The 17,884-nt window shown below is 39.5% G+C and overlaps 1 protein-coding gene across 1 annotated transcript in view; it reads right to left on the bottom strand.

Moving 5' to 3' along the window:
* si:ch211-1e14.1 (UPF0606 protein KIAA1549) overlaps window positions 1–17,884 on the bottom strand; it is a 42,940-nt gene that overhangs the window by 6,708 nt on the left and 18,348 nt on the right. Inside the window, exons 3-17 of the mRNA XM_040133536.1 lie at window positions 16,041–17,884; window positions 15,779–15,867; window positions 15,170–15,329; window positions 14,917–15,047; window positions 13,470–13,662; window positions 13,321–13,380; window positions 13,060–13,205; window positions 9,493–9,670; window positions 8,393–8,577; window positions 3,959–4,194; window positions 2,707–2,843; window positions 1,783–1,797; window positions 1,256–1,461; window positions 320–549; window positions 36–180 (exon numbers count right to left, since the gene is read on the bottom strand). The exon at window positions 16,041–17,884 is cut by the window's right edge and continues 373 nt beyond it. Of these exons, the coding sequence (XP_039989470.1) occupies window positions 36–180; window positions 320–549; window positions 1,256–1,461; window positions 1,783–1,797; window positions 2,707–2,843; window positions 3,959–4,194; window positions 8,393–8,577; window positions 9,493–9,670; window positions 13,060–13,205; window positions 13,321–13,380; window positions 13,470–13,662; window positions 14,917–15,047; window positions 15,170–15,329; window positions 15,779–15,867; window positions 16,041–17,884 (3,955 nt within the window). The remainder of the gene's footprint in view (window positions 1–35; window positions 181–319; window positions 550–1,255; window positions 1,462–1,782; window positions 1,798–2,706; window positions 2,844–3,958; window positions 4,195–8,392; window positions 8,578–9,492; window positions 9,671–13,059; window positions 13,206–13,320; window positions 13,381–13,469; window positions 13,663–14,916; window positions 15,048–15,169; window positions 15,330–15,778; window positions 15,868–16,040) is intronic.

The raw sequence follows: 17,884 nt of genomic DNA on the forward strand, positions 1-17,884 counted from the left end.
TAGCTGAAATGTCATGATGCTTCTGCAATACTCACTACGTAGGCCACATTGTTGACCCCAGGACACTTTCTGTATGCAGCGTCACTGTCTTCAGTGATGAGGTGGTCTTTGTCTGCATCCCTCATGCCTTCATTCAGCTGCTCCTTCATCCTCTGTTTGGGAGAGCGCCTCCCTCGACCACTGAGAAACAAACAGAGAAATGTTCATTAATTTATGAGTAAAAGATTCAGCCCTACACAGCCATATACACAGATTTTCTTTTCCGAAACACAATACACAATTCCAAACCAGGGCACTAACCCAAATTATGTGCCCTAACCTTTTCTTGGATTCCATGAAGATGGAGGGCATCTGAGCATCTGGATCCAGGATCTTATCTATCTGTATCTGTGCTTTCTGATAGATGCGATCCTGGTCCTTCACATCTCCAAGGCCACTGGTCACGTCATCCATGGTGGGGAAGTCATAGTGGCCCTTCCTCTTGGCTCGCAGACGTATCTTGTTACGATGGTGCTCAATTTCTGACTTGTGCCTCAATGCTACCTGGATCTGAAGAGAAAAACTACTTAGTTAGAAAAGATGCCTAAAATATGCACAGATTAAACTTGCCTTAGTTGAGTTAAAACAACAAGCAGGATAACATTTTACATACTGCTAGTTACAAATCACAAGAGCTACAGCAGCATCAGAAAGTAAATAATGTCTATTTTAACAAGTAAAATAGTAAAGACCTTTTCCTATCAGGTCTTCTTTATTACATTTATAAAAGTAAATGAAGCCTTCGGTTCCCCTCTACTTGAGCCAGTGTGGCTCAAATGTTGTAATTTTCTCAAAATTCGCAGATTAGCAGATGACTGTGTTGCCAGACCACATACAGTTTTTTGGACTCTGGACAAAATAGATGTGCATGTGTTTTCACTCTGGTTGAACACACTGAAGTGGTCACCTATTTAAACCAAACCTATTTTTATTGAAACTAGAATTAAGCCAACTCTGTGATTTTCCATTGTGGATTCATCAGCATGATGAATTTCTAGAAACAATTGTCATAAATCACAGCCAAGTAAGGCCATCGTGCTCCACAAGCAGTAATTAAGTCACTCGACTAAAGAACATTCTCAAAAAAGGCCCAGGCTATTAGCTGATTGTTTTCATATCTCATTAATAAAACAAAAAAACTGTTCATACTCTTGCAATAATCTCTTTGCTAAAGGAAGAATAGTTTTGGCCACGAAAGTAAGTCAAAAGAGCAAACCTCTTTGTTAACTTGGCTGGTGTCTGACATTTTGCCGTTGACGGGTGGGCTGTGCAGTGGTGGGACCGGCATGGGCTGCATGGCGATAAGCTGGACTTTGTTGGGGAGTCTCCTGCTTGCATCGGTGGCACGAGACATCCGATCGACGTGTTCAAATATGGAGGCAGAGGACAGCTGCTCGTTTGTACCATTCATAGGTGGAGGACCTGAGGAAGGAAGCAAACATGTAGGAAAGCAGAGGTCATAACTCAGTCAGCACAGTGTAGTTACTGAAAGTCTAAATGCTTATGTTGAGTTACTGTGTGAGGATCTTGCACGAAACATTTACCTTTTTATTTAATTGGCATAACTAGATTTGAAATTTGTCTTATTACAAAAGTATGGAGTAAATGTTTCCGGTGGTAACATGAAATGGACACATTGTGAGTGACAGCTCAGAAGACAGTGATTGATGGTGAGAACGAATCGAACACAAAAACTACCACAGACAACACACAGTACAGCTGTGAAAGAGGACAAACTCTTACCAATTCTATTCTTGCCTGCAAAACGCAACAGAAAGGAAAGAGAGTTTTATTGAGGTGAGGGAGATCAGATAAAAGCATCTAAGATTGAAGAGGTTACTGTAAGTTAAAAATAAAAAAGCCTAGTGAATTGAAGTCTGGCTACCATGAGCTCTGTTTAAATTTTTTAGAAATGAAAAGAAAAGTAAAGGAGAGAAGCACACAGAGAGGGAAAGGCAAGTGAGTCATTTAGGTAGATACATTTCTACAGCTGATAAAAGCTTCTCTTCGGGTCTGAAAGAAAGAAGCTGCTTCTTTTGAGCAGAAAACACACTGATCAAAACACACAGAAGGAACAAAAAGAAAGATGGTTCATTACATAATACTGACTGTGTCTCATATGCAGTTTACTTACAAACATTGTGGCAGAGTATATACAGTCTCAGGCTGAGATTTATCATTAAAAAAACAGACCATTCCTTTGTTGGTGAGTCAGGCTGAAGTCTGTGTGCCTGACTGCGTCTGGCTCCAGCACGTAGTCTCTTGAGTGGCACTGCAGGCTTGAATCTATCAACAAGCTGTCAGAGAGACTAACTTCAGCTATTTTTTCCCCTCCTATACCCTGCTAACTCCTCTCTCTCTGGACTTCTTTCTACTACCGAATAGAGTTCCTACCAGGTGTTTTTTTTTTTTTTTTTTTCCTGCTTTCATGGTATCCGTTTCTAATCTTTATGTCACTGCTTGGGTTGATGCTGCACTTTTCCTCAGTCTTTCTCTGCTTTGTCTTTTTTCATCTCTTCACTGCCTCTTTTGCTCTCAATCTGACCCTCTAGTCAGTCAAATCATGCCAGCTTGAGTTGCTCTCTCTTTATCTCCACCTTCCCCGCCCCCCTCGTATTCGCTCTCTGTAGTTGGAAGAGTGGTGTGAGTGTTGCCAAGGCCACTTGCCATTTAAAACATTGATGGGGACCTTACGGGTTTGCTTGCTGTCACTGGGCGTGGTGTGGGCTCTCAGGTTCTCCTCAGTTGATTCCCGTTCACTGGAATGGTCACTTACCATTGAGTCACCGTCTGACGGCGAGATCCTACCCAGAAAAAACACACACTTACATGAATAATAGAAGCCCAAGAACACACTAACATGCTGAAATGCCGTGCATAATCAAAAATAGTGCTTTTCCAGAAAGGTAAAAGCTGGGGGGAGTGTTCTAGGATATGATAATATGATTTGAAGCTTATAGAGCTAAATGGAGAAGTATTACTAACAGAATGATTAAATTCAAGATTAATTTGTCCTGGCTGGCTATAAAGTGAAGAAAAACAGCATATATCACTCCCCCAATCCAAAAAGTCATAAGCTGATAAATGCATTAAGCAGTAGCTGCTGTACAACTTTGTTGGTGTCATATATTGTCTATTAAACACAACAGTCAGTGTACTGGGAGGTACTGGTAACGATGCAAATATTCAGTTAAGTTATCATTACGATGAAAAACTAAAAAAATCCTCAATGAAATCCTCAATTGGTAGAAAATAGTAGCTATAGTATGTGTACATCATGTACATCAGTTTAAACTATTTAAAACAGTGTTACAATTAAATAAGATCTGCAAAACAAAAAATAAAAAATATACACTCTAACTTAATATACTGTAAGCTATATAGACAGTCTGCAAGAGCAAATGAAGATCCCTCACTGTCTAATGCATCAATAATTGATCAGAGAATTTGTCTAAAGCTTTTAGTCTGGTTGACTGACTGTTCCAACCGAGGTGAGTGGAAAATCAGAGTGATGGCGTAAAAAAAAAAGAAGCTGTGTTAAATATGTAAATAAATATCTTAGTATCTGTATAGAGTAGAGGAATAAAACAAAAACAAATTTCTGTCAGCGAAAAAAGTTTTTTGACGATTTGGTGGATAAAAAAAAAAAAAAAGAGAAAAAAAAAGAATAATCTGCTGACCAGAACATAGCTAAGTAAAACACCAATCACAATAGACTGGTAATGCTAATTCAGGGCCTCTTTTTGTACTTTTTTAATGTTATGTTTTGATGTAATGTTATGTAACTTATGTCAGAATAACCTACACAGACACAAACTGATGAAATTAAATTTTTCCATTTCTTCATATTTATTTGGACTCACTGTTAATTTTTCAGGCTAAATTTCTCCTCCTGCCCTGTACTATCAGCAGCACTGACCTTCCTCGCCTTCTGCCGCTGCGGGACGCCTTGGTGGAGGAGGCTGAGGTTTTGGATATCGGTGTGGGGATCTCCCCGTCTTCAGATGGACTGAGGCCATCTTTAATTGACATGGGGAGGGGCCCGGGCCCAGGCCCTGGTGGGACAGGCTCCTGAATCACTATGACATCATCCTTACTCTGCTGGCCAAGGTGCAGCTTGGCAAAGTCAAAGCCTTTCACACTGGGAGCCTGCAACTGAGGAGAGGGGCAGAAGAAAAGGAAAGAGGGGAGGAATACACAGTTTTAGGAAATAGGGAATGGAAAGAAAAGTGGAAAGACATGAGGCAGAAGTAAGAGAGATAAGAACAGAGTGAGGAAAGATTAACAATACTGTAAATATTTACTTTATTAACAGGGAAATATTCAGTAATGTAGTGCAATCATATTGAAATATATCGCATGATGACATTCAACTGCAGTTCAAACCACAGCGGCAAATGTGCCACAAATGAGGTTTCAGACAGCCACAATTAAAAGTGTTGCACTGAAATTCTCTGAAGACCAAGAGTCATAAATGAGGGAAGTGACAGCCAGACAGATGGAATGACAAGTTTTGAGTTCATGATTAAACTGAATGACTCATGAATGGATGTCCAGGAGGGAGACTCAGGCAGACAGACATTAATGAATAAAGAGAAAGGCTGTAAGAAAGAGGGACAGGGATGAGAGATGTGGGGAAGCATTGAGCTGCTGGCTCTCTTTTGAGGTGGTGGGGGATGGTGGCTGGAGATGGAAGCAGTGAGACTATTGGAGTGTGAAGCCCTCGAGACTCAGCAACAGCAAAAGAGTAAACAGAGGATGTCAGATCTCTGTATGTGCGTTTGCAGTTTGTGAAACTCTGGTCCTATGACACTGACATACGGCTACAAAAGAAGAGAAAACAAGAGTGACATGACATAGTCCTGTTAATTCTCTGAAATATATGTAGACTCACTGAGTTCTCTGAAGCAAAATGTGTGGCTTAGAGAGGCTTGTTGGTATAAAACTGCTAATCCTGTGTGATGCTTGCCAGTATGAAACTGCTAATCCTGCGAGTATGTGTATATGTTTGTGTGCGCTGCGCTCCACAGCATATAAAAAAGGCCCGTCATTGAAAGGGAAAGCTTTCAGAAGGCTGCAGCTGAAATAGTAAAAGCTTTTTCAGCATAATAAACACTGAGGCTGAATGAAAGCAAACACACAGCTAGGGATATCTCCCACACATTGTACTCACTAATTACTACTTAGTTTGGTCTTGTGAAAAATTTGGGAATCGCTCACAACAGACAGTTGTTACATGCCTAAATGACATCTATAAATCTACTACTTCACAAGATCTAAAGATAAACACACCAATACTAAGTCCACAGTGAAATCCGCCATATGTATAATACTGGACTTTCTGTGTCTGGTCATAATAATTGGGGAAAGCAGGATCCTAATGCTATCTAATGTAAACAAGCACTAGTCGCAATGGCTACTACACAGTATACCTCCTCCTTGGCTCTCCTCCCTTTAGACAACAATTTGATTTTCTCTTCTTTCTTCATCACCCCTGTTGTCTTCAGCATTGCCTTGCTTTCTTGTCTTCCTCGCTCTTCTGGTTTAATTCCTTTCTTTTTAATTTTCTCCTTATCCTCATCTTTGTCCTCATCTTCTTCCTCCTCCTCCCCATCTTCTTCCACCTCCTCTTCTTCCTCTTCCTCTTCCTCCTCTTCTTCCTCCTCCTCCTCACTGCTCATACTCTTTTTGCTCTTCGGGGGAGCTACTGGTCTCTAAGCAGAGGCAATGGTGGATAGCGTAAATACTTCTAGTGATGATGTTGTTGTCTCTGTATCCAACATATAACTAAAACGCAAAATCTGGACTATTAACTACTGAATACTGTGTACTTTATTTGTTTAACTATGCAAGATTAGAATAATTACCAGAAAACGTCTACTGTTCACAACAAACATACACACAAACTATGTCTCCACTACATCTTCTACAAACCACCAGAGACTGCTCTGTACCTTCCCCCTTTTAACCTCCTTCTCTTCCTCCTCCTCCTCCTCCTCCTCTTCCTCATCTCCTTCTTCTTCTTCATACTCCTCTTCTTCCTCTTCATATTCCTCCTCACTAAACTCTATATCCTTTTTAGCTGGAGGGAGTGTCTGGTGAAGGGAGGTCCTTGATTGTCTGAATGATGTAGTAGACTGAGAGAAGAGGAGTGGTGTTAAGTGACAGATGAGTGTGTTAAGCAGAGATGGCAGGCTAAGTTATTCTGCACATCAGATTTATTGCATTAACACAATGCAGAGGGTTGAGTTCACTGCTCAGCTAAACCACAAAATGCATGTGGAGGGGAATGAAAGAGAGACACAGAGAGAAAGATCAACCAGTAAGTCAGGAAGCTGAAAATAAATAAATAAAATAAATAAATATATCTATATATCTATATCTATATATCTATATATCTACATATATATATATATATATCTACATATATATATATATCTACATATCTACATATCTATATATACATATCTATATATCTACATATCTATATATACATATCTATATATCTACATATCTATATATCTACATATCTATATATATATCTATCTACATATCTATATATATATCTACATATCTATATATATCTACATATCTATATATATATCTATATATATATATATATCTACATATCTATATATATATATATATATATATATATATATATATATATATCTACATATCTATATATATATATATATATATCTATATATATCTACATATACATATATACATATATACACACACATATACACAAATACATATACATATATACACACACATATATACATATACACATATACACATATATACATATATACATATACACATATACACATATATACATATATATACATATATATATACATACATATATACATATATACACACACATATATATACACATATATACACATATATACACATATATACACATATATACACACATATATACATATATATACATATATACATACATATATACATACATATACACCTATACACATATACCTATACACATATACCTATACACATATACCTATACACATATATACCTATACACATATATATATATATATATATATATATATATATATATACACACACACACACACACACACACACACACACACACACACACACACACACACACACACACACACACACACACACACACACAGACTTCCAAAAAAGGCCGGTTGTGATTCAGCATGCAAAAAATTCTATTTTAGGAATGGTTTATATAGTGTTATTTTTGTATCAGCAACATCTGAGTTAATGATGAAAGAGTCACTGGGAGCTGAGAGCACTGCATGTGTGTGCTACTAAGATCCAGTTACTGTTGCACCACAGCGAGTACAGCTCACTCTCTGGCATTGTTGTTAGTCAGTGCAGCAATATTCTGCACATTAATGTAACTATCCAAAATAAAGGGCCACTTTTAAATCGAATCACAAATGATGAATTTTGGACTAAAACAAAGGTTTCTGCTCATCCGTCTCACCAAAAAAAAAAAAAAAAAACATAAAACACTGCATGATAGCGGGGCCTTTAAAACTCTGGGCTTTCTTTGGGCATTGGAATTGCTTTCAAATGTCACATTTAATTATTACTACAACGTAGTAATCCGGATAAGTAGATAGTACTCAACACAAAGTGAACTGATGAACTGATACAGCAGGAAATGTATGTAAAGAAACATAAAAAAAGTTTTAAATAAAATAAAAGAGCAGCCAAGGCCCATCTCATGTATTCATAGCATCATGACTTTTAATCCAGCTCATGTCCTTTAATAAGTCTCTCTACTGGGATCATTAAAGTTTTACTAATCTAATCTAAAAGAAGAAATGATGAAGAAGAAGTCCAAATTCTGTGCAGTCCTACAGCACATTCATGGCAATGACAGATATACCTAATTAATTAGCAGTTCATTTCAATTTAAAAGTGTTCTCAGCTTTCTGGATTTCCAGATCAGCTGCCTTGAACCTTTCCTCACAGAATATAGCAATGTTTGGCAAACTGGTTGGACCATTATCATAACATAACACAACATGACATATTAAATAGATTATAGGTGTACCTCAGCCATGTGATTATACAGTATAGTATACTGTATGTCACTGTCCATCAACCACAGAACAGAATTATCTTATAAAGATAATTATAGTGATAGAAGAAGCAGGCTTTTTTCCTTCTTGACGATTAATGTTACAGCGGCTACCATGGTGGCAATTACTGCCATTTTGCATATTTCAAATATGACAGCTGAAGAAAGACCTGTTGAGCTGAAATGACTCTGAAATGCTGATACAATGACGCCTTGGTCAGACACTGTACAACACTGATGGGACTCTACCTTCTGTCTCTGCTGGATGGAGGTCATAGCGTCTGGCTGGAATTCCAGCTTGTCTGTCCGACACAGTTTCCAGTAAAGGATTGAAATGATGACGATGACGACGAGGAGGGGAATCACCACCCCAATGATGATCCATATGTTGGTGTTCTCAGTGTCAGAGGGTGAAGATGTCACTTTCTCTACAGCTTTAGACGAAGAGATTGAGAGAGTGACAGAGTTTTTAGCAGTTGACCTTGAAAAACAAAAATGGTACATATTTGTTATTGCATGAGTCATTTCATTTGTGTATGATGTTCAATATTTCAAGCTAACCCTTTTATTCCCTTTAAGCCTATTCAAAAACATTATAGGATGCCAGGCTAAACATTGGAGTGCTGGCTTTTACCTCAGTACTGTAATCTTCAATACAGACCTTCATTAGTTTTAATTAACAGTCATTTCATCCCCTGGGAAAGTACCGTATGAGAACACAGTCAGCACAGAAACAGAACTCCCTTGAGGGGCTTTCATTAGGCCTTCATCCCTTGTTTAGATTCTTAATGAGGAAGACAGGTGTGTACAAGGGGAGTTAATTAGCTAAAATGTTACTATAAACATACAAAGGAACACACAGAGCCAGAAGTTAGCTTTTATCTTATTTTTTCTTATTAGGAGCTTGTGAACTATATTCTTAATATTGTGTCCTTTCTCTTTCTATCCTGCTGCTCCAACACATATTTAGCTCTACTCAGTGAAGTGCAACCTTGAAAAGTTACTTTGAACTGTGCAACTCATATAACAAAATGCAAAAAAGTCCTTGCAGTACACTGAATTTCAAGTCATATAACAACAAAACAAAGATAACAGTAACAATATGAATAAAATAATTATTCACACTAAATAGGGAAATCCATTATTACCAATATTTATGACTGTTATTTCAACTCCATACCACCACTCAAGAAAATGGCAGTGACTCTGTGTCTTGCCCTTCAGCAATGTGGATGCTTACAGACATGGGAGCTCTAATTTAGTTTGTCCATATCAAGGACCATCTTCTTAATCATACATCACTTAGCTGCCCTTGAATGTCAATTATCTTCTATACAAGAGGTACTCACGCTGTGCTAAAATACCCTGGACACGATATCCCAAGACGATGGCAGCCCTTTGAACGTCCAGGCTGTTGAGTAGGTTGGCTGTTTGCACTGCAGGCACCCTCTGACCATTGGGACCCTCCACAAAATACACAATCTCCAAGGGGTGGTCCACACCCACCGGCCGACTCACACTTACAACCTTGGAGTTGAAACAAGGAAGGAAGGTACAATTTGTCACTTGTCCAAAATATCTGTATGAAATAATGTGGTAGATGAGTGAATGCACATATAAAAGTTTTGTTTTTTAACAATTCTGATGAAGTGACAGTCAGAAGCCTCTTTTAAACAGAGATCCCACTATATTGCTGTTATGAAGACCCCACATTATGCTGGCTTTGCCCTTTTTTTTTTACACTGAATCAAACAAAGCTGGCATAATGTCGCCCCCATGTGTGATTTTGGATGGCATGCTGGCGGTCCAGAATCAGATGCATGATAAGTAACACAACACCATTGTGACCCCCACTGCCAGCTTATTGCCAGAACAACAATGCCTCCCTTTCTGTGTCAGTACCTTTTATGCAGAACGGCGAGGTGGAATAAAGGTGCAACATTCCCACCATGAGCAGGCTGTTTAAAAGGGGCTTGAGAGATGTACAAATGCCTATCAACACATGAATGTATAAAAATAACAGGTTTCTATCATCAGAGCAACCTAAATTCATCTCTGTATTCTATTATCCAAATCCTGAACTATTTGTATTGAGCTATTGAAGAATGAGTATTTCTTTAAGTTATAACAGAGACAGCAATCTGTTCCCATAAAAGTTCAGTTTGAATCTGACATTTGGCGAGGCTGTGGGAGATTTTGACTTCATCCTAGACTTCCAGAAAACTCTTCAGTTTGTTTTTGCATTTGTGGGCATTAGTATGGTTGAATATCAAGGAAACATTTCTTGTTACAGAGAACCCATTGTCTTGTATGTGGAGAGGATGTCATGGCATATTCCTTGGTTGTTATTCAGTTACACAGAGCAATCAATAGGCCTAATGAGTACTACGAAATGACTGCTTGTGCTGTCTACAACTCTCTTTTCAACTGTTGGCAGACATCTTGGCATCTTATTTATGTTCTCTTCCAAATACAAACATGTCCAGATGTTGGAAAAAGGCTTGAAGGACACTCAGTAGAACCTTTTCCTTTTTTGCATTGCTCAGGGACCCACACTTGCAAACCTCACAGTTTTGTAATGTTTAGTAATCAATGTGTTGAAGGTTTTTAAATCTCTGTTGATAAATGTTTGCCATGAGACCATTTTTCCTCTTTTCTGTCTTTGTTCCCATTTGTTTCCTACATTGAGAACACAAACACAGCAAGGTGCAGGCTAGTATGAGCTTCAATTCAAGTCCATCAAAATTAAAATTAGTTGTGCAAAATGCTTTAATTTTTATGTTCCCATTTCTTGCCATAATGTGTAAATATTATCCCTCTGCTACATTTGTGGCTAATAGACAATGCTCAAGCAACTGTAGAAGAAGTGCTTTCAAAAATGAACATGGGATTCATGGAAGATGGGGCACTACACTCTCTACATTAAAAATTAGTTGATTAATGAAGACTCTAATGAGCAAAGGAATTTGAAAGATTACTTTTTAATGGTGAATATGGTACCTCATTTTCTTTGCAATCCTGTAACATTAATAATTTTTTATCTTTTTGTACAAAAAACTTCTACATGCACCAACAAACACACTCAACACACACACACACACACATAAATATATAGAAATAGCACTCTCATGACATATCAACTTGCGTTCTGTTTTCCCATTAGAGTATTCATTGTTTAAATAGTTCTCCATGTTGTCTAATACTTTTGTGTGTGTGTGTGTGTGTGTGTGTGTGTGTGTGTGTGTGTGTGTGTGTGTGTGTGTGTGTGTGTGTGTGTGTGTGTGTGTGTGTGTGTGCAGTCTCCCTCTGGGTGCCCTGAGGCACAGCGCAGTCTGCTGTCTGCATTACTGGAAAGAGTAAAGCACAGGTCATGCCTGGGCTGACACAGAAAAACAGCTGGGCAGGCTCCCTCATCCCGGGTCTAATCCCATCCATGCACGGTTATTAGAGTGGAAGGACAGCAGTGTGAATGTGTGTGTTATTGCATGACCCCAATTCAACCTCCTTTTTTATCTGTCCAGGCAGAATCATAAGGTATTCTCATAGGTGACAACACCAAACTGATTCTTTTATGACAGTCATGGGCATCTGTTTGAGATACAAATATGTGTGTGTGTGTGTGTGTGTGTGTGTGTGTGTGTGTTTTTGTGTACAAGAGAGCCTGACAAAGGATTTTTCTTTCAGTCTGAGTCACCTCACTCTCATTATATCCAACAAACACTCAAAGACAAGTGTTTTTAAACTGTAAAAAAAACAAAAAACAAACAAAAAAAAACTTCCAAACTAGGCTTCCTTAATGACAGTTTACTATAAAAGCGGGAAGAAACACAAACACATAATACAGCTTCTATGTATAATACATATTCATATTTGTGACTGTGAAAAAAAAAAAAAATATATTTTGAAATGTAGAAAGGATGCCAGAGCCTAAAATTAGAGATCTAATCTTAGCCCAGGTTTACCACAACTGTATGGTCCTCCATTTTCCTAAATTGCTCTGTGGGTTTCATGGAGACAACGATGCGAGAGGCAGAAAGGTCAAACACAGTGATGCTGCAACTCAGCCAAGGATGATATTTATCACTCTGACAGCCCCCTTGTTTAAAGACCATCATAAGCACTCAGACTTCATGAGGTCAGTTATGCATCTCGTCTCTAATGACAAGTCTCTTCTATCCAAGGGCTTTGCTCTTTCTGTTCCTCTGATTTTTGAATCTTTACCTACCCCTGTCTCTGTATCTTCCTCCGTAAGGCCTACTCTCTCAACAACAGACACACACTCTTACTCATGCAGGATACAGTCAGAGAAAGAGAAACAATTAATAATTGAACTGCTCTTAGCAGCTCTTTGACTCACAGGCACCATCAAGTAACAGGGCTAGGAGAAACGAGTAAGAGGAGAAAGAACAAGGACTCATGAGGTTGTGGTCGTTGAGTGGCAGGCCCCTGGGCTGAATGGGATGCTGTTGCCATGGTAACAGACCCCTATCCTGTCCCCTTAGAGATGAGCTGAGCAGGTGCAGAGTGAACCCACAAAAGCTAGAGCCTGATTAGTAAAGCAGTAAGGTTTTCACTAGTTACAAACACTTCAATGCCCACATAATGAGCCCTCAGTACTCAAGCAAGGTAGTTAGAGAGAGCTTGCATCATGGAATAATGATATAAATGGTACAAGGAAGGAAGCTTTTTCCAGATTTAGTGAGTAATCCATTAACAAACTTCCAGTTAAAGAGATTTATAAGTTTTGTTATGTAATGAACAAGAAATTTAACAAATAAATCTATTGTATAGTGATTTCCGGAGAAATGCATCACAAATCAGACTTTAAAAAACACTGCTATGTCTGTCTTTACAATCAATTACAATCTAGTATTGAGACCTTAATTAAAGACAGAGAAAAAAGACATAGTATGTACCTGAATGCTGCTGTTGCCTATGTTGGTGGCTCTCTTAACACGTCTGACTAATCCCATAGCCTCCCCAAGTAACATGGCCACCCGACGCTCCATGTTTGCTTGGAAGGTTCTCTCACCCACTTTCTGGTCAAGCACACCCAGGAGCACTATGTACACACAGACAATAGAAATAAAATACAGGATAAAGTCAATCTCATATTTGCTGTAAATGGTTTTAACAGAATTTCCGCATGCTACAGTAAGAACTAAAATCCATCATACCTGTTCTAACCCAGGAGGAGCGAAGCAACTGGCTGGTGTTCAGCTCTGGGTAATGGAAAGCTGTTGGGAAAAGGAGATAATTAAGTTTACGTAGAGTAATGTAACGTGGAAATGGCTAAATTATAGTGAGACAACCATATGGTACTCACGCTCAGCAATCTGCAGTACAGGAAAGCCCATGTAATAGCTGAATTCCACCATGGTGAGCGTCATCAGAGCATTGCTGACCTCTGACCCCATCACATAACCCCTAGCACCACGCACAGTGAAGGTGATGTCCACTGGCTGCCTCACTAGCCGTTGTTCCTGATATTTTTGAGCGGCCTTGGTGATGTTTACAATCTGAAACACAGTAAGACAGAGATGTACCATCCAGCAGACAGATGATTGCACAGTTTGCTAGTTGTTCATGAAACATTTCCATGCTGTGACAAATCCTTGATTTAATGATTACATTTATTCAGACGAAAATACTATAACACAGGCATCAGTGTAATATGATCACATAAAACTCTACAACTCTACCCAACTAACCACATAGCCAAATAAGTTCTTTATTAACAAACAGTAAGCTCTTTTAATACTCAACGGCTAGAGCATGAACTCCATCAAGAACAGGTATCCAAGTAGAGGATCCTGGGGTCTTGTTCATGAGTGATGGTAAAATGGAGAGTGAGGTGGACAGGAGGATTGATGTGGTGTCCACAGTGACAGTCATAGGAAAGGAAAAAGGTCAACTTAAAAGGTGCCTAAACCCTCACCTATGGTCATAACCTCTGCGTAGTGACGGAAAGACTGATATTGTGGATACAGCTGACCAAAATGTGCCTCCTTTGCTGGGTGCCTCTGCTTGGACATTCCAAAGAAGCTTTGAGTAGAATAGCCTCTCTTTTGTGTTGAAAGGACCCAGTTGAGGGTATCTTATCAGGATTTGATTCAACTGTCAGAACTGTAGAGTATGGATATGGGAACTGATATCTGGGCTACATTACTTACAATGTTGATATTGTCAACCAGACCTAATAAATGATGGAAAATGGACAGATAGATAGAGCATGAATCTGATTTTGTCAAACCAAACTAGTAATTAAGGTCTTCTAGCAAGTAGTGATTTTAATAAACTAGCTTTCCCTGACTCCACAGGCAACCATTTCTGCCACCATTCATTTACTGCAATCCAAAAAGAACGGCTCCTGTTTGCAAAGCTATATTCCACTCAAAATTAACCTATGCTAAAGCAATCATAGTCATCCACTGGTGAAGTTACTGGAGGTGGTGTCAGATCAGTCAACAATGGTTCTTCAGCGTGCTTTCACAAATACCATAGCAGCCCGAAGTTTTATTTAAACTTTATTTTAATGGCAAAAAAAGAAAAATCTTTCCTTTTTCAGAAAAATAATACAATATGTTCAGTAAAGCTGTAGCCTCCACTGGAAGTAAGCAGCTATGACAGACAGTGGCTATTTATCAGAAAGCTCAAAGGTCATAAGGCTTTAAGGTGTGAAGCCACAACGAAATGTGTTGTCATATCATCATCTCAGCTGAAATGGAACTGTGAGGCTACACAAGCTTTCCCTGTCTTCTGGTCCCACTCACATGCACTGTGAAGTTGGTTGACTCCTTTGAGCGGCGACGCACTTCTGCAAAGGCCATGGTCAAACCTTTCTCAATGCTCTCACTGAAGTTGCAGAACCGTACATCTATGTGACTGGGAACGAACTGCAACACTGCACAGAGTGAAAACATGGCGAGTTTGAGATCAAGTTTTTAAAAAATACCTCAAAATTTTAAATGCTGACAGTGTAGTGCTTTTAGCAACCCTGAAAGACAGATTGTAAAGGTCATTTACCTGTGTGGACTTGATATTTACTGTCAGGTGTTGTCCAGCTGGGAGACACAGACAGGAATCGGCGCCCAGACCTTCTCAGAGCATTGATTACAGATATGGCTGTGTACACAACCGGGCCAGACACCACCCGAAACACAAACTTTGGTGGTGGATCAAGAACCTTCAAAGACAAAGCAGGAATATATGACACAGACAAATCACTCGGTAGTCTTTTATTCACAGTTAGGTGGCTTTTGTTAAATAAGCAGCTGTTACTTTCGAAAGGTCACTGAGGGCCTTGTGAATCTACAGGACCACAGATAAAATACTCAGAAAAACGGTCTGGCCTTCATAGTTCAATGGCACCACTATAATGTATATACACACACTCACATAAATACAGTATATACACACACAAAAACCGACATACACACTTGCTATATGTAAGGGCCATTACACAACAGTCCAATCACTTCAGATTCACTTTATATTTTAACAGGATCTCTTTTATGTCAAAATGTAGTACGTTACAATGTTTATTTTTCTTAATTGCCACAAAGGCTAACACCTTGCATCTTATTATCTTGAAAGTAATAAAATATCTTTACTCCACCACAGAAATAACTTTACCTGCAGCTCCACCGACTTGTTGAATTCTACTTTCAGTATGTCTCTGATTTGAGATTTCGCATATCCAACAGTGGCCCCAGACGGAAAACCTTCAGAAGAAAGGATAAACTCATGAATATAGTCTTGCTCCATTATAAGAAGGTTCTTATATTTGTATATTTCAAATTTAAATTACAGTTTTAAGTCACAATTTTCAAAAATTTCATATGCCATTCATGTGGACTATGTAAGAGTTAGCTGCAAAATGAAATGTCAAACTTACCAATTTTTACTGAGTAAGCAGGGCTGTCAAGGTTGCAGAGGTATTGTCTTGATGTTAGTGCTGTAGTTGTGGTCTTTCCACTGGTGGTAGAGATGATGTTGGTGCTTGTTGAGGCCTCAGTGGTGGCAGTAATTCTAGTTGTGGCTTGATGAGAAATGGTCATGGCAGCTTTAGTTAAGGGTACAGCAGAGACTGTATTAGCTTCACTGTTAGTTGGGATCAAGGTAATTGTGGCTGGGATATCAGCTCCATCTTCAGTCACCCCCTGATCACCCAAAATGACTGGGAGGCCCAAAGTGACATTAGATGTGGGTTCGGTTGAAACTACAGTGATATTATGAGTTTGTTCAGTTTTGAAAGTAGTAGAGTCTTGCGGAGTTAATTCTGTTGCACCAGTAGTCGTGTTGGCAACAGGTTCAGTGGGAACAAAAGAGAAGGCCATGGTTGCAGTTAAGACAGGAGTGGTGTGTATGGTACTTTGTAGGAATGACTCTGTAACAAACCAGTGGACATCTGTCATAGAGGAGGAAGACATTACATCATGTGGCAGCAAAGGTGTGGTATGGGGTAGTATAGCTTCTGTTAATGCAGTGCTGTGCAGGCCAACAGTTAGAGTAGGTGCAGACCAATCTGTGGTGGAAACCTTTCCACCCCAGATGGAAGAAGAAGGATCAAAGAAGTGGCTTGGGACTACTGAAGGATCCAGAAAAGGCTCAGAGACATTGACCAGCTGAGGACTGTCTTCTGTGGTTACTACTGTGGTTGATTCATCATGAGGCGCAAACCCTGACAGATCACTGGAGGACTCTTCCTCAGTCAATTTGGTATCATTGGTGAAGCTGCTAGTAGGTGTGATGTCTGTAGTACTGATAGACACCACAGTAACGTTCCCTCTGTGTTCAGCTCCAGAGTCTGAACTGTTGTTCTCCTTGGTCAACTGAATGGTGTAATACTCCAAGCTGTTCATGTCAGGTAAGAGGACATCTGTTGGTTGGATTGTGAAAGTATCGGGCCAATCTATGTCCGATGCGTCAGGTATATCACTGTTAGCTGTGTGTGTAGGTTCCAGTGTATAGTGAATTGTGGAGGAAAAAGAGGAAGGATGGATGGATTTTTGTGGAACAATGGTGCTGTACGCTGTCATGAGGCTGGGAGAAGGTGAGACGTGAAGAGGATGCAAGGATGAGGGAGACATGCCCACTCTGGAAGGGAAAGATGTGTCATAGATTTCTGTATAGTCCTCTGGATCATACGAATCATAGGGCACTTTGGTGACCAAAGAGAAGTCGTCTCCATCTGAATTTAGGAATGACATTGTTTCCAAGTAGTCCCCAGACCCCAAATCAAAGTCCATGGTGTTGGTGGGGTAGAAGTCCTCTGGAGAGACCTCACTGGATTCAGATGAATGTGATGTAGGATGGGGGGCGATGAAAGGCACATTGTAGCCAGGGGCCAGAATTTCATCAGAATTGGGTAGCATGTTTATGCCATGTGCTGGTTTGTTCTCCTGCGAGGGGGCACTGCTGGGGCTCAGCAGGTTCACATCTATGATTTTACTATTAAATTCATCTGCTGGAAAGTCAGTGAAAGCCAGATTAGGGGGCTCAAGTGTCTGACTAGGTTGTGAGGTCATGATTACCAGTGTTTTTTCTGATGCGCCATGCTGCTGCTTGCTGAAAGCTGTGAGGGGTGTATTTAGAGCTTTCTGCTCAGAATTAAGACTCAGCTGAGGTGTTGTTGACCTCTTAAAAGCAGACGGACTTAATGGTGTTAAGGATATATTTGGCTGAGACTGCAGCTGGGCTCTGGTAGGAGTTGGAGAGAGAGAGGAAGATTGCTTGGCA

The sequence above is a fragment of the Xiphias gladius genome, chromosome 8 (assembly GCF_016859285.1).
Source record: "Xiphias gladius isolate SHS-SW01 ecotype Sanya breed wild chromosome 8, ASM1685928v1, whole genome shotgun sequence".
NCBI classification, from domain to species: domain Eukaryota; kingdom Metazoa; phylum Chordata; class Actinopteri; order Istiophoriformes; family Xiphiidae; genus Xiphias; species Xiphias gladius.